At 57.5% G+C, this 22,344-nt stretch overlaps 9 protein-coding genes across 9 annotated transcripts; 6 read left to right on the top strand and 3 right to left on the bottom strand.

The window, feature by feature from the left end:
* Positions 1 to 536: 536 nt before the first annotated feature.
* On the top strand, positions 537 to 2,413 carry LTHEOB_12777 (Peptidase T2 asparaginase 2; the record flags this gene model as incomplete). The annotated part of the gene is made up of 4 exons (XM_035509681.1): positions 537 to 720; positions 770 to 2,074; positions 2,127 to 2,236; positions 2,297 to 2,413. 4 exons carry the CDS (start codon positions 537 to 539, stop codon positions 2,411 to 2,413), a joined length of 1,716 nt encoding a protein of 571 aa, XP_035363846.1.
* Positions 2,414 to 3,506: 1,093 nt separating this feature from the next.
* Positions 3,507 to 4,905, bottom strand: LTHEOB_12776 (37s ribosomal protein; the record flags this gene model as incomplete). Its single annotated transcript, XM_035509680.1, has 2 exons — positions 3,507 to 3,727; positions 3,792 to 4,905. 2 exons carry the CDS (start codon positions 4,903 to 4,905, stop codon positions 3,507 to 3,509), a joined length of 1,335 nt encoding a protein of 444 aa, XP_035363845.1.
* Positions 4,906 to 5,288: 383 nt separating this feature from the next.
* LTHEOB_12775 (tRNA (Uracil-5)-methyltransferase) lies at positions 5,289 to 6,980 on the top strand (the record flags this gene model as incomplete). The annotated part of the gene is made up of 1 exon (XM_035509679.1): positions 5,289 to 6,980. One exon carries the CDS (start codon positions 5,289 to 5,291, stop codon positions 6,978 to 6,980), a length of 1,692 nt encoding a protein of 563 aa, XP_035363844.1.
* Positions 6,981 to 7,833: 853 nt separating this feature from the next.
* On the top strand, positions 7,834 to 10,072 carry LTHEOB_12774 (Aryl-alcohol dehydrogenase; the record flags this gene model as incomplete). Its single annotated transcript, XM_035509678.1, has 7 exons — positions 7,834 to 8,001; positions 8,184 to 8,260; positions 8,323 to 8,492; positions 8,547 to 9,192; positions 9,245 to 9,321; positions 9,372 to 9,596; positions 9,678 to 10,072. The coding sequence occupies 7 exons, from the start codon at positions 7,834 to 7,836 to the stop codon at positions 10,070 to 10,072; spliced, it is 1,758 nt and encodes a 585-aa protein (XP_035363843.1).
* Positions 10,073 to 10,372: 300 nt separating this feature from the next.
* Positions 10,373 to 11,930, bottom strand: LTHEOB_12773 (MFS protein transporter; the record flags this gene model as incomplete). The annotated part of the gene is made up of 3 exons (XM_035509677.1): positions 10,373 to 11,071; positions 11,181 to 11,582; positions 11,631 to 11,930. The coding sequence occupies 3 exons, from the start codon at positions 11,928 to 11,930 to the stop codon at positions 10,373 to 10,375; spliced, it is 1,401 nt and encodes a 466-aa protein (XP_035363842.1).
* Positions 11,931 to 12,306: 376 nt separating this feature from the next.
* On the top strand, positions 12,307 to 13,538 carry LTHEOB_12772 (Transcription factor TFIIH subunit protein; the record flags this gene model as incomplete). Its single annotated transcript, XM_035509676.1, has 3 exons — positions 12,307 to 12,352; positions 12,405 to 13,292; positions 13,342 to 13,538. The coding sequence occupies 3 exons, from the start codon at positions 12,307 to 12,309 to the stop codon at positions 13,536 to 13,538; spliced, it is 1,131 nt and encodes a 376-aa protein (XP_035363841.1).
* A 936-nt stretch (positions 13,539 to 14,474) lies between these two features.
* LTHEOB_12771 (Glycoside hydrolase family 35) lies at positions 14,475 to 17,779 on the top strand (the record flags this gene model as incomplete). The annotated part of the gene is made up of 7 exons (XM_035509675.1): positions 14,475 to 14,597; positions 14,650 to 14,726; positions 14,780 to 14,966; positions 15,016 to 15,131; positions 15,182 to 15,563; positions 15,614 to 15,748; positions 15,800 to 17,779. 7 exons carry the CDS (start codon positions 14,475 to 14,477, stop codon positions 17,777 to 17,779), a joined length of 3,000 nt encoding a protein of 999 aa, XP_035363840.1.
* Positions 17,780 to 19,149: 1,370 nt separating this feature from the next.
* Positions 19,150 to 21,131, bottom strand: LTHEOB_12770 (Iron-sulfur cluster assembly associated protein nar1; the record flags this gene model as incomplete). Its single annotated transcript, XM_035509674.1, has 2 exons — positions 19,150 to 20,970; positions 21,024 to 21,131. 2 exons carry the CDS (start codon positions 21,129 to 21,131, stop codon positions 19,150 to 19,152), a joined length of 1,929 nt encoding a protein of 642 aa, XP_035363839.1.
* A 506-nt stretch (positions 21,132 to 21,637) lies between these two features.
* Positions 21,638 to 21,925, top strand: LTHEOB_12769 (Metallothionein-i transcription activator; the record flags this gene model as incomplete). Its single annotated transcript, XM_035509672.1, has 2 exons — positions 21,638 to 21,837; positions 21,901 to 21,925. The coding sequence occupies 2 exons, from the start codon at positions 21,638 to 21,640 to the stop codon at positions 21,923 to 21,925; spliced, it is 225 nt and encodes a 74-aa protein (XP_035363838.1).
* Positions 21,926 to 22,344: the final 419 nt, after the last annotated feature.

The following is a 22,344-nucleotide window of genomic DNA, read 5'->3' as shown; positions in this document are numbered from 1 at the left end:
CGCCGCGCCACTGCGCTGCCCACGTGTCGCCTCACGCAACACGGTCGCCGCTCGCCGCAAGACGCAAGACTCACCGCACGTGCCATCGCCCTGCTAAACGCCCAGTCCTCCATTCGTGGCTGCATTGCCACAACAGCGAAGACAACCTCCTCTCTTGCATGGCTCTTCGGACCAGCTGAAGTACCGGCTGAAAGAGGTTGACAAGCTGAACCGGCCATCGGAACGTGACTTGAGGCTGCTCCGCTTTGGACGCCGCCTCTTGTTCTGGAAAGAGATCAAGCCTGCTACACCTTCCGTGGAGCAATTGAGACCAGCTTCTGACGGAGCCATGTCATACTATGGGGGAAGAGGCCGTAGAGGCGGTGACATATGCGCAATCTTTGTGCATGCTGGAGCAGGCTACCATAGCATACAGAACGAAGGTCTGCACCTGCAAGCCTGCAATGAGTGAGTCAAATACTCCCAAAGGGCATTCTGCTACCAGTTTCTGAGCCATCCTTTACTAAGCCAAAAACCATAGTGCTGCGAAGGCTGCCATGGCAATCCTTCGCAATGGAGGCACCGCTATAGATGCGGTAGAGATTGCGATCAAAATACTCGAGGACCGCGAAATCACGAACGCCGGCTATGGGAGCAACCTCTCTATGGACGGCATAGTTGAGTGCGACGCTATAGTCGTGGATCATCTCGGACGCAGTGGTGCCGTCGGCGCGGTTGCTCGTGAGTTCAGAGTCGCTCTCCCCGTGACAACATTCTAACGTTACGACAGAAATCAAGAATCCCATATCTCTGGCGCGTATGATACTTGACCGCACAACCAAGCCATTGCTCCTGAAGCGCGTTCCTCCGAATCTTCTCGTTGCTCAAGGTGCAACCGACTTCGCATTTAGCCAAGGCATGCCAGTTCTTCCTTATGATGCAATGGTCTCCCCAGCTGCCCGAGAACGTTGGGTCAAATGGAGGTCTGATTTGGCGCATGCGGAACGGAAGACGTCTCGCATCGTGGGTCCGCCTATAACTCAGCCTGAATACGTCCCTGAGATGTTGGATCCGCTTGAAGAGGAAAGAGAGCGCAAGCGGCTGCGTTCACAGCACACTCAAGCCATGCTTCGTGGCATGCCTGCTTCGGCTAAGAGTACCACATCTACTAAATCCACTTCCTCTTCGCCAAGCTCGAACACGACATCAGGATCTTCTGGGAGCTGCATCTCCGCATCAGAACCGACCTCGGCCGCTCTCAATGAAAGCGGCCCTGAACAAGGCGCATTCAGAGAGGCAACACAAAATCCCTTGATCAATAGCACTCAAACTGTACCCACGATGGCGTCTCTTTCAGGTAACGATCAGGTTGATAGGAGTTCCACGCCTGATATCAGTATGAGCGATGCCTCCGAACAAGCAGGCAACCAGATCTACCATGCAGGAGAATTCCGCGAGCGACGGTCTCGAGCGTGGAACGATGGATCGGGGGAAGAGTCGGATTCATCTTGTGCAACACTTCAGCTTCCGTCTCTTACTCCGACCCCTCCTCCTCAGGAAGCATTCGAGCAACCTCTTCCAGAGACGCCCGTCAAAGAGAGCAGACGTACTCTTCAGCGTACCTCCACTGAACTTCGCCACGTCGTTGATCATGCTCCTTTGCCGCCTCCACCAGAACCTCGGCGAGTCTCCAGCCAGGATAATTCAGCTCAGCAGAGGCAAGATCAGACCTCCCACCAAGAGCCTCGTCTCGATCTTATAACCGATACTGTTGGTGCCATTGCGGTTGACTGTTATGGCAATATTGCGTGCGGAGCCTCTTCTGGTGGTATTGGCATGAAATACCAAGGACGGGTCGGTCCAGCGGCCCTCGTTGGCGTCGGGGCAGCTGTGGTACCGTGCGATCCCGACGATAGGGACAAAGTCTCAGTGGCCACTGTTACCAGCGGTACCGGCGAGCACATGGCTACCACAATGGCCGCAACTGTCGGGGCTGAGAGACTCTATCACAGCTTGAAGAAAAACAAGGAGAACAAACTGCAGCCCGTATCCGAGGAAGATGCTGTTAAAGGCATGGTTGAGAAGGAGTTTATGGGTAAGAGCACTTTTCCCCTTGGAATTCTGTCGTTTGACCTTGGATATTCTAGGCCACCCAAGCGTCAAAAATAGTCACTCCGCCGGTGCCATCGGAGCGATGAGCGTCAAGAAGACCCGCGACGGTGTTTACTTCTACTTTGCTCACAATACCGACTCCTTTGTAAGTCAGGGCCGCTCGTGAGTTTGCATATATGATCTCAGGGACTGACATAGGCACCAGGCGTTGGCATCCATGCACTCCGATGAAGATAGGCCGACGTGTACCATGTCTCGTAGTGTGGGGCCCGGCATCACAGCTCAAGGTGGTCGCTGTCTGCGTTATAAGCGCAAGCGGTAGTTACGGCCCTTGCTGACTGGCATCTCTTACGGGTCTTTTTTGACTGGCGTTTCTCTCTTGAGAGGTGGTCCCTAGATACGTTTGCTTTTCCACAAATCACGATACCACAACCTGGCTGCACAGTGGTTGGCTTATGACCTCAGTAGACCTTACATAGCGAAAGGAGTTTGCTCACTTCCTTTATTCTAGTGACCAATTGCACACCTATTGCAACTCTTCTATACCATACGCCCATCTGGTCATAGTGCGATCCGCTTTCTGATTCCTGTGTCGGTGGCTGGTTCTGACTGCTCCGATAGCATCCGCCCGACCATCCCTTTTGGACACTTCCACTGACTTCTACTTTTGTTAAGCGTGCCAAAGCCTATGCCTTTCGTGATTTTTTTTTGGACATAAATCAAACATTGACCATCATATTAAACCAGCCATAAAGCCCTATGATCATCCTCGAAATCATATAGCTGCTCAAACTACCTCTAACCATTAAACAGGCAACAGAGCATGTGCATAAGATGCGAGGTATCCAGGGAGAACGCCCAGCTACACGAAACCCCGCCCCACAGTAGCATGGTCCAATAGTTTCACTGCCATTTATGTCTTCGGTACAGCTGGGGCGCTGCTTATAGGGAGTAGCAATGATGCACAAAGTCAAGGTATGCACATGTGTAACGAGTTACAGTTACGGTAAGTTAACTTTCGGCCTTGGCTCTGAGCATTGAGTCGTTTGCCAAAATCTTGCAATTCTATCTTGACGAGTCTCGCACATATCCTTGTGGATACTCGTCACGGGATGAAAGGCATCCGCTCCTGTAGTGGTACAGAAAATACATATCAACATATTCAACCCTCCTCTTTCCCGGCCGTAGTTGCGACCGAGGTGCAGATGATATCTTCCCATTTTGCCCTAGCCGTTCATACATCCAATGGCTGTACTCCACCAAGAAATCAGTGGTTGCGAAGATGCACAGCCGCCATAATTCCTTGCCCATACTAATCGTCCGCTCCGCCCATTCGCTCTCGCCCGAGCTGCCCGCTCCCTGGTTTTTCTGAGCCATTTCTAGTCCGGAAGAAAAGGACAGACACATGAACTATATCAATGGACGTTTCCGCCGTAGTACACCTTCCGCACATCGACCAACTTCCTGCCACGAGCGCGAGCGATGTCCTCGGGCAGCTTCTGGCCGAGCAAGGCTTCCCAAGTAGCCTTGATCGTGTTCATCTTGTTGCGGGAGCGGGTGACGCGGGCGGCCAAGTCGTGGATGCCGGCCGCGCGGGCCATTTCGAAGATCAGGTGCTGGCAACGGAGACCGAAGCCTGGCAAATCACAAGAAAGTCAGCACTGAATTTGGAAAACGAGAGAGGAGGGGCTGGTTCCTACCTGGCGGCCTAGCACTGAGCTTCAGCTCGACGGCGCCGACCTTGCCCTCAACTTCGCCGTAGATGGTGCGGCCCTCGTAGCGCACGACGGGCTTCATGTTGCGGATAGCGTTCATGACGGATTGGCGGCGGCCATCTTCGGGTTCGGTGCTCTTTCCCTCGCCAATGCCGAGCATTCCATTACCGTCGCCGGCGATGGTCAAGTAGTACATGGACGATACCTTGCCGAGGCGGGTCTGGTTGACGACACGGCGGACGACAAGAGTCTTGAGGCGCAAACGGCGAATCTCGCCCTTGCTCATGCCTGTCTGCTTTGTCAGGCGGGCCATGTTTGCCTCCTCATCGCCTTCGCCGCTACCGCCGCCAGAACCCGCCCTCGGCGCCAGCTCATCGATCTTGGGCAGCTCGGGCGCCAGCACGGTGTAGCTGTCGTCCTCGAGCGCACGGTAGCCCTCCTCGCTGTTGGCGTGCATGAAGGTACGCGGATTGTCCAGAAACTGCAGATACCGCACGCGACTCTTCTCCTCTTCCTCCTTCTCGGCGCGGGTGCCGGGCTGAATGCCAAGCGCCTCGACGCGCTCGGCCTCCTGGACGTAGAACATGGCCAGCAGCTCGGACATCTCGTCTTCAGTACGCGGACGGATGCTGTAATCGGCGTAGGGGTCGAGCTCGGCCTTCTGCGGCTTGTCCAGCACGGGCTGCAGTCGGCGCAGGTCGTCGATCTGGTACTTGAGCGCCATCGGGTCCCAATCGCGGTTGTTGTTGGGACTCTTCCAGCCCTGCACCAGCAGATCGCGCGGATCCAGTGCCTGCTCGCCTGCCTCAATGGCGGCCAGCTGCTCAGGCGTGTACTTGGCCGCCAGCACTTCCTTGTCCTTCTCGCTAAACGTCGGGAATTCGGACCCCGCGACCTCCTGCAGGCGCTTCATGTCTTCGACTTTGATGGAAGGGTAGTGCGGCTTTCGCCGTTTGCTGTGCGCAGGCGACGCGTGGAACTGGCGGCGGAGGAAGGTGGTGCTATCTGCGGAGGCGGCGGCGGTGGGCGTTGTTGCGGACCTGGCGACGGCGGATGCTCGTGCGAAGAGACATCTTGCAGGGCGGACGGCGGTGCTCATGGCGGGAGCAGGTGGTCAATGCCCGAATCGGAGGCAATTGAGGCGGGCCGGGGGCCGTTGGGGGCGGGGGGCGCACGGTAGACGATGGTGTTGACGACCGGGAGCGGTGGTGTAGGTGCGCTACTTCTCGGCGAAAGAGCTCACGCGCATCAGCGCTTCTTTTTCGGTGGTCGAAAAATTAAGCTTTTTTGGGGCCGCAAATCCGCCCGCGTCAGCACATCCAATCGCAGCCCGTCGTTTTCCTCTGACTGAACCTCGTCTGCACTTTTTTTCCGTGACAGTCCCCGAGCGCCAGCACGTGGATGAACGCCTTCACCGGACGCACTGCCCTGCAGACTTTGGTAAGAGCCAGCTGCGCTTTTCCACGCCGCCGCCAGTACACCATGGCTTCTCCGGCCAACAACGTCGCCCCCGTCGAGAGCAACGGCCGCAAAAGGGCTTTTGAGGGTGCCCGCAACTACCGTTTCAAGAAGCAAAAGAAAGAGAAGGACCAGAAGCAGTCGGTGCTGAAGACCGAGGGCACCCATGAGGAGGTTCTGCTGAAAGACGTCGAGGCGCTGCTGAGAAAACATTCAATCATCGACACCCCGTCCGAACCCAACGCTGAGGCGAATGGAGAATCAAGCCCTGCCTCACTCCCGGATCCTTTCACCGAGGTTGAACTCACGGTGCAGGAAATCTCTTCGACTGGTGACGGGCTTGCGCTGGCTCCGAACTCGAACCAAGTGTTCGTCGTTCCTTTTACCACTCCCGGCGATAAGGTCAAGGCCAAGGTCGTGAAGCACTTCACAAAGGAGCGCTACACCTTGACAGACTTCATCCAGGTCCTCAGCCCAGGATCTCTAAGAAATGACTCGCTTGTAAACTGCAAGTACTTTTCTTCTTGCTCCGGCTGCCAATTCCAAATGCTGCCATACGAGGCGCAGCTGGCACATAAGAAGACTATTGTCGAAAAAGCCTACAAGAACTTCTCCGACTTGGCACCAGAGCTGGTGCCAGCGGTTGCCGACACGATTGGCTCCCCCCTGCAGTTTGGCTACCGCACCAAGCTAACTCCGCACTTTGATGGCCCGCCGGGTAAGAAGAGGAGTGATGGTCGCCATGGCATCCGGAGAAAGTTTGAGCAAGTTCCGCCTATTGGTTTCATGAAGAAAGGGACCCGCCAGACTCTTGACATTGAGGACTGCCCCATTGGTACCGATGCTGTCCGCATGGGAATGCAGAGCGAGAGAAAGCGTGTGGCGGTCGAGTTGGACAAGTACAGCAAAGGCGCCACAATCCTCCTCCGCGAGAGCACCAAACGCCTTCCCAAAGACCCGGCGCCACAGCCGCGCGACGATGCCATCCTGGAGGACCGCGGCGCACATTTCCACGAGAAAACCTGTGTCACGGACCAGAAGGGCCGCACGACAGAGTATATCGACGACTTCAAGTTCGAGAACCCGGCCGGCGCCTTCTTCCAGAACAACAACTCCATCCTCCCCAAATTCACCCAGTACATCCGCGACCGTATCCTTCCCCGGGGAACCGACCCTGCGGACCCCGACCGCAAGATTAAGCACCTCATCGACGCTTACTCGGGCTCCGGGCTCTTCACCATTACTCTCTCGCAAATGTTCAAGAAGTCGCTCGGCATCGACATCTCGTCGTCGTCGATTGAGTTTGCGTCGACGAACGCGCGTCTCAACAACCTCGCCGAGGACCATGCCGCCTTCATCGCCGCCGACGCCGCCAACCTATTCGCATCCATCGAGACCCCTGCCGACGAGACTGTCGTTGTCATCGATCCTCCGCGTAAGGGCTGCGACGATCTGTTCCTCCGTCAGCTGCTGAGATACAGCCCTGCCCGCGTCGTCTACGTGAGTTGCAACGTGCACACCCAGGCGAGAGACGTAGGCATTCTTGTCAATGGTATGGAAGGCGTGGATGGCGGTTTTGGACCCGGTAAAGGCGTGTATGAGATCGAAAGCTTGGTGGGCTTCGACTTCTTCCCGCAGACGGGGCACGTGGAGGGCGTGGCAGTGTTGCAGAGGAGGAACGAGGCAGCGCCGGTTGAGGTGGGGAGGGGGGCATGAGGAAGAGGTGGATCAAAAGAGATATAGATATATGGTGGGATGGGTTTCATACAAGAGCGGACCCATTACACATCTTTTTAGCGGAAACATGACTTTCTTTTTGGATACTTCGATTCATTTGTCTGTCACTCATCACCACGCCTACTTCTGCGAGTCACATTCGCTGATCTTTTCAGATCCGCCTGGTCAGTTTGTTGTCCGGTAAACATGGTCATATCCGAATCTAACAGAGTCCAGGTGTCGTCTCTAATACTGCTCGGCTAAAATCGCCGGGTAGGTAAGCGCGGGACCCAAGGACTAAATTAGCAAGAAGTTTGCCGACTGCTCTAGCATGAACCTCTTGATGGCAGAAACGGCCGGTGAATTTGAGATGGCTTCCAAAGGGCCTCGGCATCTTCAACGGGCGATGCAACGCCAATCGTCACAATTAAGACCAGTGCACCGCCGGAGCAGCGCATCCGGCTTACTGGCAGACATCAGCGAAAGAGTGGGTGCGCCCTGAGCAGTATTGGCTACATGTCATGTTTGTTTCCGGCCAGAACCCACTGTCTATTTCTATCGCTGCTGACCAGAAGTGAACCCAAGATGATCATAAGGACGCAACTGCGGGGTAGCTTGCCCAGAGTCCGTCAGCACTAGGCGATTTTCCCCAAATGGGAAATAAAGATGCACATTGATAAGCTTAAAGGGAGGTGATGGGGGGGCTAAGATGCAGCCATAAGCAGCCAGTCCACGTATATCCTCAGCATAAAAGCGCAGGGCACAACCTTACCCTGAAACCAGAGGAACAGCTTGCTCGTCTTTTCCTCCGCACTCTGGCCTCCAAAATCCTATCGATCCGCCAAGAATCACAATGGGTGACGCAACAAATGGTACCAACGGCATCGGCGGTGCCTCTCATACCCTCCCCGCTCTTGTCACCTCGGCGTCGACCTTTCTTGAGCAGGATTACGACTACGTCATTATCGGCGGCGGCACGGCAGGCCTCGTGCTTGCTGCGCGGCTGACGGAGAATCCGGATGTCAGTGTTGGCGTGTTAGAAGCCGGAAAGAATAAACTCAACGATCCCCTTGTCGACACTCCTGGGCTATTCATGCAAATGCTGGGGAACCCTGAATATGACTGGAACTGGAAGACTACGCCACAGGCGAGTTTGCTCCTATCCCCTGTCTGTCTTTGGCTGGCTGACTTGTGTGAGAATAGGAGGGTACTGGTGGTCTGGTGCACAACATAGCTCGCGGGAAGGTGCTCGGAGGGTCTAGTGGCATCAATTACATGATGTGAGTTCCCTTGGTGGCAAGAAGACATGTTTGCGTTGCGACTGAGAAATATCGCACCACAGGTATGTTCGCGGCTCGGAGCGCGACTACGACGACTGGGCGGTCCTAGCCGATGACCCAGGTTGGGGCTTCGCGAACATGCGCCAATACATCACCAAGCATCAGACGCTGGAGCCGATTCCGGACAGCATAACCAACCGCGTGGCCATGTCCACTGTTGACGTCAATCACGGTTTGTAGATCCGCAGTTCACTGTACTAACGCGCCGAAACTCACGCTTCTACAGGCACCTCCGGCCCCATCCACACCTCGTTCAACGACACACGGCTCGACATTGAGGACGCTTTCATCCTCGGTGCAGACCAAGCATCTGGAATCACCCAAAAGCCCGTCGACGCATGGGGCGGTGACCACTACGGCTTCTACAATGGCCTGGGCAGTGTATACCGAACGGGACCGCTCGCCGGGAAGCGCAGCTACGCGGCGCGCGGCTACTTTGAAGCCAACGCCTCCCGACCGAACCTCAAAGTCCTCTGCGAGGCGCCTGTATCCTCCATCATCCTCGACGCGGATAACAGGAACGCGGTGGGGGTGGCATTCACGCACGGAGGGGAGAGGCACGAAGTGAGGGCTCGGAGAGAGGTTCTGCTGTGCGCCGGTGCGATCCAGTCTCCGCAGGTGTTGGAGCTGTCGGGAATCGGCAAACCGGAGGTGCTCAGAAAGGCAGGCGTCGAAGTCAAGGTCGATCTGCCAAGTGTGGGCGAGAACTTCCAAGATCATGTCGTTGCGGGCGTTGGGTATGAGCTTGCGCCGGGAATCATCTCGGGGGACAGCCTGTGGCATCCGGATGCAATGGCTGAGGCACAGAAGGCCTTGATGGAGCATGCACTTGGTCCGTTGACAGCCACTGCGAGTGGACAGGGATTTGTCAGGTGAGGCTTGCGTTCTGGGGAAATGGCGAGAGCTGACACGGGCTGGATGTAGCTACAAGCAACTGGCGACCGAGGAGGAACTCAACGAGACGATCGCCAGCATCCGCGAGACGCAGAAGACATCGTCACGTACGTCTCAGATTCCACAAGGCACTTGCAAGATCTCTGACCCCTGTTAGCCTTCCAACGACGTCAACTCGACCTTATTGTCAACCATCTCGAAGACGACAGATCGGCTAATGTTCAGTACATCCTCATTCCGGCCAAGGCCAACTTATCTGACGAGTCCATAATGGACCAGTCCAAGATGTGGCTGCCCGGGAACCCAGAGAAGCCTCAAATCGTCTGGGGTTGCGCCTTACAGTACCCCGTGTCTCGAGGCTCTGTGCACATCACGAGTGCCGGTAAGAATATCATCCACCCCCCTGTCGAAGAAATCCTATCTCCCCTCCTCTCTCCCAGCCACTGACACGAAGACACCACAGACCCCACCGCTCCACCAAACATCGACCCCTCTTACCTCAGCCACCCCGCCGATGTCGCCGTCCTCGCATCAGGCATGAAGCTTGCCGACCGCATTGCCAACTCGCCCGCCCTGGCGCCGCTGTTGGGGGCGCGCACCAGCCCCGCGCCCGGTGTTGACCTGCAGCAGACGGCCGCGGCCGCGGCCGCCGTGCGCGCCTGGAGCATCGGCGAGTACCACGTTGCGGGCGGCTGCGCCATGGGCGATACCGTGGATAGCAAGCTGCGCGTGAAAGGGGTGGGGAACCTGCGGGTCGTCGATGCGAGCGTGTTCCCGAATCACGTTAGTGGAAACTGCCAGAGTAGTGTGTATGCGCTGGCGGAGAGGGCGGCAGATTTGGTCAAGGAAGCATGGTGAGCTTGCGGTTGGTTACCCTTTCTGGAATTTGCTGGATAAGAGAGAAGCGTCACGGCAGTGAAGTGTTTTCTTACTGGTCTCGGTTACTTTCTAGTGAAGAGGCAACATCTTTTCGTATTTGTCGACTGCTTCATTATGATGACGCATATAAACTATCCACTGAAGCATGGAACTAATGACACTGTTTTTCTTTACACGTGCAACTCTACACGTCAGGACTCATAGACCTTCTCGAACGAGGCGAGGAGGCGGTCGCCGTATGTGATGGTCCAGGGCGTTTTCATGTTGAATGTGACGACGCTACTCCCTCTTCCTACTCATCCTTGGCAACCCCATCCAAAATATCCAACACCCAACTATCAATGCAAGCACAAAGGGCTGCAGCACCTGCACGCCTTTCTTCTGCGCAATGGCGCCGACGGCGAACGGAAAGACGGCGGCTCCGCTACCACCAATGGCGGCGGCAAATCCAATGGCACTGACATGCAAATGCCTCGGGAGCAACTTGGTCGCCGCAACGACGGCGCCCGGAAACATGGGGCCTAGGAAGAAGCCCTGGAAGGCGACGGCGATGGCGGACAAGAGGAAGCTCGGCACGAGCCAGAACAGAAGCTCGAGGGCGGCGCAGATGGGCAGGTAGATGGCGATGGCCAGCTTCTCGCCGATGCGCGGCGTGACGAAGCCGAGGGCGACGCGGCCGACGGCCATGCCGAGCCAGAAGCCGGTGGCCGTCATGCCGGACGCGAAGGCGGCGCCGCCACGGACGCGCAGCATGAAGGTCACGATCCAGCCGCCGAGCGCGACCTCGACGCCCACGTAGACGAGCAGGAAGAGCGCGCAGAGCCAGGTCACGCGGGCCGCGGGCAGGCGGGTGAGGGCTTCGCGCATGCGGTTTTCGTGCGAAGACGACGTCTTTGGATTTTGCGAGCGGAAGACGGCGGCCGTGGCATGCCAGAAGGTCGCCAGGCAGAAGGCGAGTTCGAGGACAGAGCAGCCGACCTGCAGAGAGTGGTTAGTGACGGATAACAGAGCAGGAGATAGGAGGCTATTCCGGTGTTTCAAGGAGCGGAGCCATTATTGCAGCGCTTGAAGCGGAGGAGGGACATACCATGACATAGTAGAAGTCGAACCACTGTAAGCTCGCCTTTGTGATCATACTAGTAGCGATGAGAGGGCTGACAGTGGCACCGACGCTGTAGAGGCCGTGCAGGAAGCCGAGAATCTCGTTGGCGTTGGCCATTGCCCCCATCCATGCGTTCCAGCCAGCATCCTCGAGGCCGTTGCCGAAGCCAGCGAGCGCGAAGACGACGACCAGAACAGGATAGGGTGGGTGCACGCATATGACGACGTAGGCAATGATGTGGCAAAAGGGGCCGAGAAATGCTATGCCGCGCTGGCCGAACTTGAGGTGAATGGTGTTGTTGAGCAGAGCAGAGGCGCAGTAGCCGATCAGCGGCGACAGAAAGACGAGAGACACGACCGTGTACGAGAGGCCATAGTATTGCTCGAGCTGTAGAAGAGTTAGTGGCGAAACTGCAGCGAGGAAGGCGGGCATTACATATGGAAGCAGGGCTCCATATGCAGCGTCATTGGCTCCCATGATGAAAAAGCTCCAGAAAGCGGAGAAGGTACGCCACATGTTGACCCGGGGGTTGTTCCATCTCTGCAGCTTCTCCGTGGCGGTCGTGGGCGAAGGCAAAGTCTCGATTGGATCCTCATCAGGACCTTGGGACAGCGACAAGCTCTTGATGCTTTGAGGTCCTTGACGCTTTACAGCCGGTGGCTTGGCAAGGGCTGTGTCTTGAAGTTCGATGACACAAGTCGACGAGCCGCCATGGTGGGCAGACTGCAATGACATGGCTTCGAGTAGAGAACACACAAAAGAAAGGGCTCGATTTCCTGGGGGGAAATTCGAAAAGACGAAGGGGTAGGGTGAGTTGACTCGGCCCGCATGAAATAGCAGCGGGCCCCTACAAGCTACAACGAGCAATGCAGCGGTGCCACGACAGACTCACATGGTGAGGGACATGTACGAGGGGCAAAATAGAGAGCAAATGAGGAGAAGATGCGGTGATGATGTAAGCCTCCGCAAACGGAGACGTCTGGGGAAGCAGCGGCCCCGGGCCGACTTCCATCCACTCAGCGAGCGCGGCCAAGGGCCGGCAGAAGTCCGCCGCCATCACGATTGAGGCTCCGCCCTTACTCGTCCAAGCTTGCATCACCATCCCCGCGTCATGGAAGCCGTCGACGCGACGGAACGCAGCTACAAAGGCTTTGAGGGTACCGAGCACCCGCCTGCCCTCGTGGTTCCAGATTGCTCATCCATCTGCAGGCCCGCCTCCATCTCTGCTGACCATCATCATTGACACCAACCCACATGCCTGGGCCTACCTTTCTTCGACCCTGCCGCTGTCCAAGGCCATCGCGAACCTGCTCGTCTTCATAAACGCACACCTTGCCATCAACTCGGCCAACCAGGTTGCCGTGCTCGCAAGCCACACGCAACACGCAACATGGCTGTATCCCACCCCACACCCGCCAAAGGCCGCAGCCCGCAACGCCACGAATGGAAGCAATGGAAAGGTCGACGGCGATGTGGACATGGCAGACACGCCGAGCATGGATGATGCAAACAAATACCGCCCCTTTCGCAACGTCGAGACGGAGCTGCTGGCCAATCTGCGCGCGCTGATGTCGCAGACCAGCGAGGCCGACCTGAAAGCCAGCACCACGACTCTGGTCGCCGGCGCTCTCACCACAGCGCTTGCCTACATTGCGAAGGCCAACATCAAGTCAGCCCCGCACGTGGGCGACGGCAACGCGGCCGACCTCGCCGCAGCTGCCGACGCACCCACCGCTCGCTCCACGCTGACCTCGCGCATCATGGTGCTCAGCGTGTCGGGCGACTTGGCCTCGCAGTACATACCCGTAATGAACGCCATCTTCGCTGCCCAGCGCCAGCGCATCCCCATAGACATCCTGAAGCTGGCCGGTGATACCATCTTCTTGCAGCAGGCGTGCGATGCCACTGGCGGCATCTATCTGCAGCCTTCAGCCCCCGAGGGGCTGTTGCAGTACCTCATGATGGCCTTTCTGCCCGACGAGACGGCGCGGAAGCACCTGGTGTTGCCAAGCGCTGGCGAAGTGGATTTCCGGGCAGCCTGCTTCTGCCACAGACGGGTCGTCGACGTCGGCTACGTCTGCTCCGTGTGCCTGAGCAGTAAGTCGTCGAGATGGCAGTCGACTATGCAGCCGGGCTAACGTTTTAGTCTTCTGCGAGCCGCCCGCCGATCAGACGTGCCCCACGTGCACCAACCAGCTATCCGTTTCGAGCTCCATCACCCGGGTGCCGGCGCTGATTCCCCGGAAGAAGAAGAAGAGAAAGAGGGTTGCGGGCGAGGCCACGCCTGGAGGGGCGGCCACGCCGGGCACCCCCGGCGGCGGAGCGACGCCGATTCCCTCGTAAAGTCGTGGTGTGATATCATTTTCCCTTGGGACGGGCGCGGCGTTGGTCGGGATAAAATAAGTGGGCTTTTTTTCACGGCATTCGGGAGGGGAATGGCATATGCGGAGGCGTTCTGGGCTTGAAAGAGATCGGCTAATTAGCGCAACAGTTCTCGCGCGGGACGAAATGGCAGGGCTTGACAGGCACCAGAGGCCAACGGTTGGTCCGTCGCTTTGAAACCTGGGTTTGGAAGCATGGCCCCCGCCGCGATGCCCAGGAACCAGGACGCAAGCAGATGCAGCAGCTGCTGCACAGCGGACATTGTAGCAGGTCACGTGGGAGAGGCGAGGCGAAGTCGGCTCCGGTGGCCTGGTTTGGAGAAGCGGTGGATTCCTGGCAGAGATGGTGACGAACACGAGATGGACCCAGGGTAGTTGAATACCATGCTTGCGGGGGTCTTTTCAACTAGGGTAGCTCCGTACCAGAGCGGGCAGCGATCGGCACGGCCGGGGTAAGCTCTGGCAAGCTTCCAGCTCCGGCTGCCTCGCCCGCGCTTGGCTTGCGCTGCGGCTTAAGCCACCTCCGCGCGCCTTCCATGTAACGTCGAACTGCCTGCCCCGCATCCTCGCCCGCAACAGCGTCGCATTGACACGGAAGATTTCTCGCCGCACCCCCAGGGTACCTGATCTCCGCCGACGTCCACCCCTCCCCATTGGCCAATTGTTTCGCCTCGGCCCCGTTTCTCGCGAGGTTCTTTCGTTATTTCTTCGCTTGATGGCGCCGGACCTGACTGCTGTGTTGTGATGTGATGATGTGCACGTCCTACCCCATCCCACCGGGGAGCCGTCTTGGTCCCAGTGTGGGCGGAGGAGCCATGGCGGCATTTAAAAGGCTCCCCAGATTCCACTTTCGCTGCCTCACGCTCTGACGCAGCGAGAGGAAACCGCCGTAGCTACCATGAAGCTCTCCACCGGTTTACTGGCGGCGAGCCTGGCGTCTCAGGCCCTGGGCGCCGCCATCTCTGCCGGCAAGCCCAATGACCTGATCAAGCCGTACAAGCGCGAAGCTCTGCAGGACATCGTACGTCTCTTGGCCGTTGCGTAGACTAAGCCTGCTGATGTCGAGCCACTAGGTCACTTGGGACGAGCACTCCATCTTCGTCAACGGCGAGCGCATCATTTTCCTCAGCGGTGAATACCACCCGTTCCGGTATGCACCTGTTCAAGCCATGTCAGCACAGGCGTTAACGTACGCTACCTCAGACTTCCCGTTCCTTCGCTCTGGCTCGACGTCTTCCACAAGATCAAGGCCCTGGGCTTCAACGGCGTGTCGTTCTACGTCGACTGGGCTCTGCTGGAAGGCACCCCCGGCGAGTTCAGCGCCGAGGGCGTCTTCGCCTGGGAGCCTTTCTTCGACGCCGCCAAGGAGGCCGGCATCTACCTGCTCGCTGTGAGTCCCCATGCAGCCGCCCTCGACCAGCACGCACTGACAGACCCAGCGTCCCGGTCCTTACATCAATGCCGAGGTTTCCGGTGGTGGTTTCCCTGGCTGGCTCCAGCGCGTCAATGGCACGCTGAGAACCGACGACGAGGCCTTCATCAATGCTACCGACAAGTAGGTTGCTCTGTCCAGAGCTCTCGGTGCAAAGCTGACCGACCCACCAGCTACGTCAAGAACATTGGTGAGATCATCGCCAAGGCCCAAATCACCAACGGCGGCCCTGTCATCCTCTTCCAGCCGGAGAACGAGTACACGGGCGCTGTCGATGGCGTTGAGTTCCCCAACGAGCGCTACTGGGCCATTGTCGAGGAGCAGTTCCGCAACACTGGCATTGTCGTCCCCTACATCAACAACGACGCTTCGCCTCAGGGATACTTTGCTCCTGGCTCCAACTGGACCCCGCAGGTCGATATCTACGGCCACGATGGCTACCCGCTTGGCTTTGACTGCGCCAACCCATACACTTGGCCCGACGGCAAGCTGCCCACAAACTGGAGGGATCTGCATGAGGAGCAGAGCCCCAGCACTCCTTACTCAGTCATCGAGGTATGACCCACGTCACTCTTGGTTGGTGCCTCTGCTCACAAGACGTCCAGTTCCAAGCCGGTGCCTTCGACCCCTGGGGCGGTCTTGGTTTTGACCAGTGTGCCGTCTTGCTCAACCACGAGTTTGAGCGTGTCTTCTACAAGAATCTCCAGAGCTTTGGCGCTACCATTCTGAACTTTTACATGGTACGTCCTGCCGTCTTCCTGTTGACTAGTCTCGGTATTGAAGCCTTGTAGATCTTTGGCGGCACCAACTGGGGCAACCTCGGCCACCCTGGCGGCTACACCTCTTACGACTACGGATCCGTCATCAGGGAGACGCGTGAGATCAACCGTGAGAAGTACAGCGAGCTCAAGCTTCAGGGCAACTTCCTGAAGGTCTCCCCCGCCTACCTGACTGCCGAGCCTGGTGAGCTGTCCAACGGCTCTTACGCCAGCACTCCCGAGATCGCTGTGACTCCGCTGCTGGGCAATGTCACCAACTTCTTCGTTGTCAGGCATGCTGCCTACAACTCGTTGGAGTCCACCCCTTACACCATTACCGTCCCAACCAGCAAGGGCGACCTTACCCTCCCGCAGCTGAACGGCACTTTGACCCTGAATGGCCGCGACTCCAAGGTCCACGTCACCGACTACGACCTCGGCGGAGAGAACCTACTCTACTCGACGGCTGAGATCTTCACATGGCAAAAGTACGACGACAAGACGGTTCTCGTCGTCTATGGCGGCCCCAACGAGGCACACGAGCTCGCCTTTTCCAGCGGCAAGAACGCCACTCTCATCGAAGGCTCGGGCGTAACCATCACGGCCAAGGACGGCGCCACCATCCTCCACTGGTCTGTGACGCCGACGCGTAAGATCGCCAAGGTTGGCGAGAGCCTCTACGTCTACATCCTCGACCGCAACTCGGCCTATAACTACTGGACTCACGACGACATCGTCCTGCAAGCCGGATATCTCATCCGAAACGCTTCGGTCGACGGCACCACCTTGTCCATCGTCGGTGACCTCAATGCGACCGCCACGCTCGAAGTCATTGGTGGTGCACCAAGTGGCCTGACCAAGCTGACCTTCAACGCTGAGGAGCTCGAATTCGACCAGTCGTCCACGACCGGCGCAGTCTCGGCCGCGTTGACCTACACGCCGCCCACCATCAATCTCCCTGACCTCAACACTCTCTCTTGGAAGTCTCTCGACACGCTGCCCGAGATCGCCGCCGACTACGACGACAGCGCCTGGCCAGCTGCTGACCAGCCCTACACGCTTAACACGCTGCGTCCCCTGACGACGCCGACCTCGCTGTATGGCGGCGACTACGGCTACCACTACGGCACCCTCCTTTTCCGCGGTCACTTCACCGCCACTGGCGATGAATCATCGCTCTACATTTCCGCCCAGGGCGGCTTCGCTTCAGGCTTCAGCGTCTTCCTCAACTCGGCGCACCTCGGCTCGTGGGCGGGCGCCGACTACGCGTCCAACGGCAACCTCACCCTGTCCATCCCGGCGGATGCCGTGCCCGCGGCCAACTCGGACGCCGTTATCACCGTCGTCCTCGACACCACGGGTATCAGCGAGAACTGGATCGTCGGCGCCGAGGAGGCCAAGTTTCCGCGTGGAATCCTCGACTTCGAGCTCAAGGGCCACGAGAAGAGCGACGTCGCGTGGAAGCTGACGGGCAACCTCGGCGGTGAGGAGTACCTCGACCACTCGCGCGGCCCGCTCAACGAGGGCGGCCTGTTCGCCGAGCGTAAGGGCTACCACCTCCCCGGCGCGCCCACGGACGAGTGGGAGGACAGCGCAGGCCCAGTCGCCGATGGCGTCAAGGGCGCTGGCGTGAAGTGGTACGCGACGAGTCTCGAGCTGGACGTTCCGCAGGGCTGGGACGTACCCATCTCCTTCGTGTTCGGTAACGGCACCGCCAACGGCACCGCCGCCGGCGGCCAGGCCGAGGCGTACCGCGTCCAGCTCTTCGTCAACGGCTGGCAATTTGGCAAGTACATTCACAACATCGGCCCGCAAGATGTCTTCCCCGTGCCCGAGGGTATTTGGGATTACAGGGGTAGCAACTTCGTTGCCGTGAGCGTGTATAGTCAGGAAGATGCCGGCGTCGAGGTGGAGAGTTTGGAGTTGGTGCACGGCACGCCGGTGAAGACGGGGTACGGAAAGGTTGAGGTTGTCGAGGGTGAAGCATATGCCGCGAGAGAAGGAGCATACTGAGCGCACACTCTTGTCAGTAAAGCTGGCATTCCGGAGTAGTTGTTGTGTGGTAGGGAAGAAGCGGGACGAGGAGGCTTAATGAGTTATGTTAATGCTATATTGGTTTGATATGATCTGGAGAAGTCTTATTGAGTCCCTCTTGTGGTTGCCACACATACGAAAACCGCCATCACCCTGTCTCGTGTGTGGTAGCCGCACGGGACGAGTCTTCTCTCAAAGAGTGCGGATCGCCCTTCGGCAACGGCGCGGTGGAAATGAAGAATAAAGTGGAGGGTGGCAGAAGCAGCTTCAAGCTCTGCCCATGTTCGTCCGCTGTGCTGCTTGATAGGCATCTTCTCATCATCTGTGCTGAGCTGCAGTGGCATAGGGTATCCCTTCGCCCTATGCCCATACCTTAACAAGGCTGGTCAGCCAGAAGGTCACACACGCGCTCGGCCATGGGATCAACTATAGGCTTAATGCTTGGTCTACTTGCCGCATTGTTTCGCTGTCAACCCTCAATCCTTGGAGATCAGTGAATTGCCACTCCCAGCACAGAAGATAGATATACTATACCTGTATGTGAAGGGAGGCCTACTGTCCCCTACATTACTTTGTAGTACATGCGTACGTTGACCTTGCTGGAAAATCGACCACATTGGTGTCGAACTGCAAAAGTGAGACGCCCCACACAGTTCAGTGTGGACGTATGGCCTTATATTCTGACAGTTGGTTTTTCCTCTCGCCTAGTGAACCAATGCGGCAGAAAATATCACATTGTCGTTTCTTCGTCCCGACTCTCTGTGCTCTTTTTTGTTTTCTTTTTGAAGAAGAAGAAGAAGCGCCAAATGTAGCCTGAATGATACCGATGCATGTGACCAAATTTCGTTTTTGAAAAGTCCTACATCCCTTCATTAAGCGTAACTCCATAATCTAGTACCAACAGGTATGAGCAGCATCACCAAGAGACGTTCCCTCATGCACCTTAAACAGTGGCATTCAGGATCCTGGTCTTGTTGGGAAATGGAACAAAGGCAGGTCAGAGTTTCGCGTTAGTCAATCCATAGGTTGAAATCGCCAGAGGCAATTGCGCTTGTTGCAGAAGCGTGGAAAGCTCAAGTTAGCGATCCATCCGATAAAGTAATTCATCACACCACGGTAATGGATATGTCATAGCAGTTCATTTGACTTATTTTCCTTGACTGAACACGTCCATCCACAAGGGTATACCGAAACCTGAAGAACCCACCTAGCCACCCTCGTTTACATCCGTCTATTGCGCATTGACCCCTTCCGTCCTTCCCAGAACCTTCATGAAAAACACACAACGCCTCTATGCAAACCAAATGCAGAAAAATCACGGCAGAACATACCTCGTGATCCATACCAGTCTACCAACCGCCACCAATACTGCTCGCCAAACCAGCCACTCTTTCCACATCACTCGCCTTCTTCGCCTTGCCCACGTCGCTTTCGACCTTCCGGTAGCTGGTCTGCGTGAGGTCGGCCATGTCCACGCCGGTGACATCGCTCCAATGGCGTAGGAACGTGTAAATCTTTCTCCTCGAAATACCGTTGATGACATCCTCCTCTCCGTTGCTCGTATACCCATTCGTCTTTGGCGCAGAGTCCACGTCCATAGGATCACCATCGTGATAATCGCCATTAACGTCCAGCTCCATCAATCGTTCCACTGCATCCATCTCCTCGTCCTCCTCTTCACCTTCGGATGACGATGCAGAAAAATACGCTTCATCCACCCTCCTCAACCAGTCCTTCTGCTCCTGCGGGCCCGGCTTCTTCTGCTGCTGCTGGACCTCCCCACCCTCGACCAGCACCTCCTCATCCCCCCTCACTTCTGCCACCTCGGCCACCTTAATCTGGCCTCCGCCGTTCGTGCAGCCACCAGGACAAGCCATGACCTCCACATATGCATACTCAGTCTCGGCACCCGCGCCTGTTCCTGCTCCCGCCTTTGCACCGCCCGGCCTTCTCGCCACGCCCGTCCTTGCACCAGGCATCCTGCTCACCCTCGCCGGCTTTAACCTTCTGACCAGGTTCTGAATATTCCTAAACCCGTAGAACCGCGCCGTCTTGAGAATCACCTGTCCCGTCGTCACGTCCTTGAGCACGTACTCGACGACGTCGGCGTTGCGGCCGCGCTCAATGTGCAGCGATGTCGACCCGGCAGGCTGATGGCGGGCTGCGAAAGTCTGCATAATGTGGTAGAGATAGCCGCCGCTGGTGCCGACGGCGAAGGGGTCGGCGTTCTTCTGAGAAGTGCCAGTTTTCGGCGAAGGGAAGAGGAAAGCGTCGAGTTCCGGGTCGGGGAAGCGCTGGCGCTGGGAGCGAGGCAATGGTTTGCGCGGAAGGGAGGCGAAGTTGACTCCGCGGCTCTGGGCGAGCGAGAGGAGCTCGCGAGCGGTGATGACGCAGTCGACATCACGCACAGGGTTGGAGGAAGAGGGCAACCAGGCAGCGGAGGTCAGCTCGGAGCGGCTGGCCTCGAGTTTCTTGTCGAAGCACGGCATAACGGCCAGATGCCACACCTTCTCCGGTGGGATTCCGAACTTGCGATATAGCACAGACTTGACCAGCGTTCCGGCCAGCGCCTGCGGCGACTTCATCCGCGACAGGTGCGGCAGAACGTAGGGGTGCGTCTTCTCGGCGTAACAGATCCAGCCGGGGCACGCCGACGTCAGGATTGGCTTCTTCGGCACCGTTGACGCAGCGCCCTCGGCCGTCGAGGACAGCGCGGACGCGACCTCGTCGGCGGCAAGCACCAGCGCCGCCTCCCGTACAGTGTTGGTGTCGATGACCAAGGCGAAGCCGCTGCCGTGCGCGCCGCCGCTGCGCATGCCCTCCGGCCCGCTCAGCAGCCGCTCGACCATGTGCCCGGCCTCGCGCTCGCTGACACCGAACGTCGCCGCCAGGGTTGCCCGCGACTGCGGGCTGACGCTGGCGACGAATATCTTGCCTTCGCCGTTGATCCGGCCGTTCGCCACACCACCTCCTCTTACCGGTGACGGCAGCGCCAATTCCGGGTGTGCATCTAGGGTGTTCAGAACTTCGGTGTGCGACTGCAGAGACACAAGGACGGCCTCGGCGGAGGTGACGCAACCCGAGCAGGCGAGGCAGTCCGTCAGCGAGATTTGCGCGGGCTGGGGGTTCGCGGCGGCGACTTTGTCTTCAGTCGTAACTTCGTAGGGATTCTAAACCGGCGGTTAGAATCAGTCATCTTGTAGGAAGCTGGTGGATCGCTTACAGACGCGCCATCTTTGGACTCGGCTGGTATGGTCTCGATAGGTTTTATGCAGGCGACGCCGGGTGATATGAAGTCGTTCAGGTCGTCAGCGGAGAGAATCGCGCTCATTTTCGGCGAAGCGTTCGCGCAACGGGTGGGAGTGAGAGAAAGGTGGAAGACTCGAGAATGGATAAGAGGGGCAATGCGCGCGCTCGAGAACCACGAATATTAGGCAGCCAGGTCCCGCGACATTGAGGTTTGAAGCCCAAAAAAAAGCTGCTAAAACGATAAGGAAAAAGGAAAGAAGTAGCACGTCCCGGAGAAAGGCACACCAGAAAACGCAAACACACTTTGCTATGTCATCGCGCTTGGCCCGCGGAATGCGGTGGCGGAAGATAGGACGAAGCCCTCCGACGTCGGCCTATCGATTAGCCTGCGTTTGTAAGCGTTTTTCCTGGCACAAGGACTTCACCGCCTGCCTTGACAGGAAAGGCGCCTCTTTTTCTTTGGTCATCAGAACGACCCAAGAACCACCGTCTCTCCAAACTTACCACCCCACGCGCCACAACGAGACCGCGACGCTCGAAATCTTCAACGCCTCCTAGCACCGCGGACTTCTCGCAAGACCTCGAACAATGTCGCAAGCCTACCAGCCCCCTCCCAGTGGCTCCGGCGGCGGCGCTGGCGCCAGCAGCGGTGTTGCCTTCGAGGACACCACCAAGCCAGTTGCCTACCTGTGCGGCGACTGCGATGCCAAGGTTATCCTGCGCCGCGGCGACCAGATTATGTGCCGCGAGTGCGGCCACCGCGTGCTCTACAAGGAGCGGACGAACAGGTAAGTTTAATTGCCCCACCGCCATATCATCTCGAGTAGCTGCTAACGGGTGCCGCGCATTAGGATGGTCCAATTTGAGGCACGCTAGGCCTCCCGTTCACCTTTTCCTCGTTACGACAAAGACTCTTGGAATCTAAACTATCATCGGCAGAGTGATCGATACGTTGCCATCGAGGCGTGAAGCGACTACTCGACACAATTGGCTCTAGACATCCCAAGGAGCAGGTCTAGGACCTCTGCACCGTCGAGATCAATGCAATGTGTTAAGAAGAGAAGTCTCCATTGCTCACGTGGTCCCTGCCTCCAGTGACCATGGGACGAATAAGCTCTGTCCTGGTAGCTATGATTTCTAGAGATTCCAAGGGACCAAAAAAGGAGCATTAGCGTCGGAGGAGAAACAAGGCGTTTTGGGAAGACAACATCGCTTCATTTGAGTTGATTCCGGATCTTGATTCGCAGGGGAAAGAAACGCTCCTGGTAGTGTTTTTCTCTAGACACACATCTCGT

Source organism: Lasiodiplodia theobromae (genome assembly GCF_012971845.1).
Source record: "Lasiodiplodia theobromae strain AM2As chromosome Unknown scaffold_75, whole genome shotgun sequence".
In the NCBI taxonomy this organism is placed as follows: Eukaryota; Fungi; Ascomycota; class Dothideomycetes; order Botryosphaeriales; family Botryosphaeriaceae; genus Lasiodiplodia; species Lasiodiplodia theobromae.
Note: the sequence above shows the minus strand (reverse complement) of the source record. Positions and strands in the feature narration are given on the sequence as shown.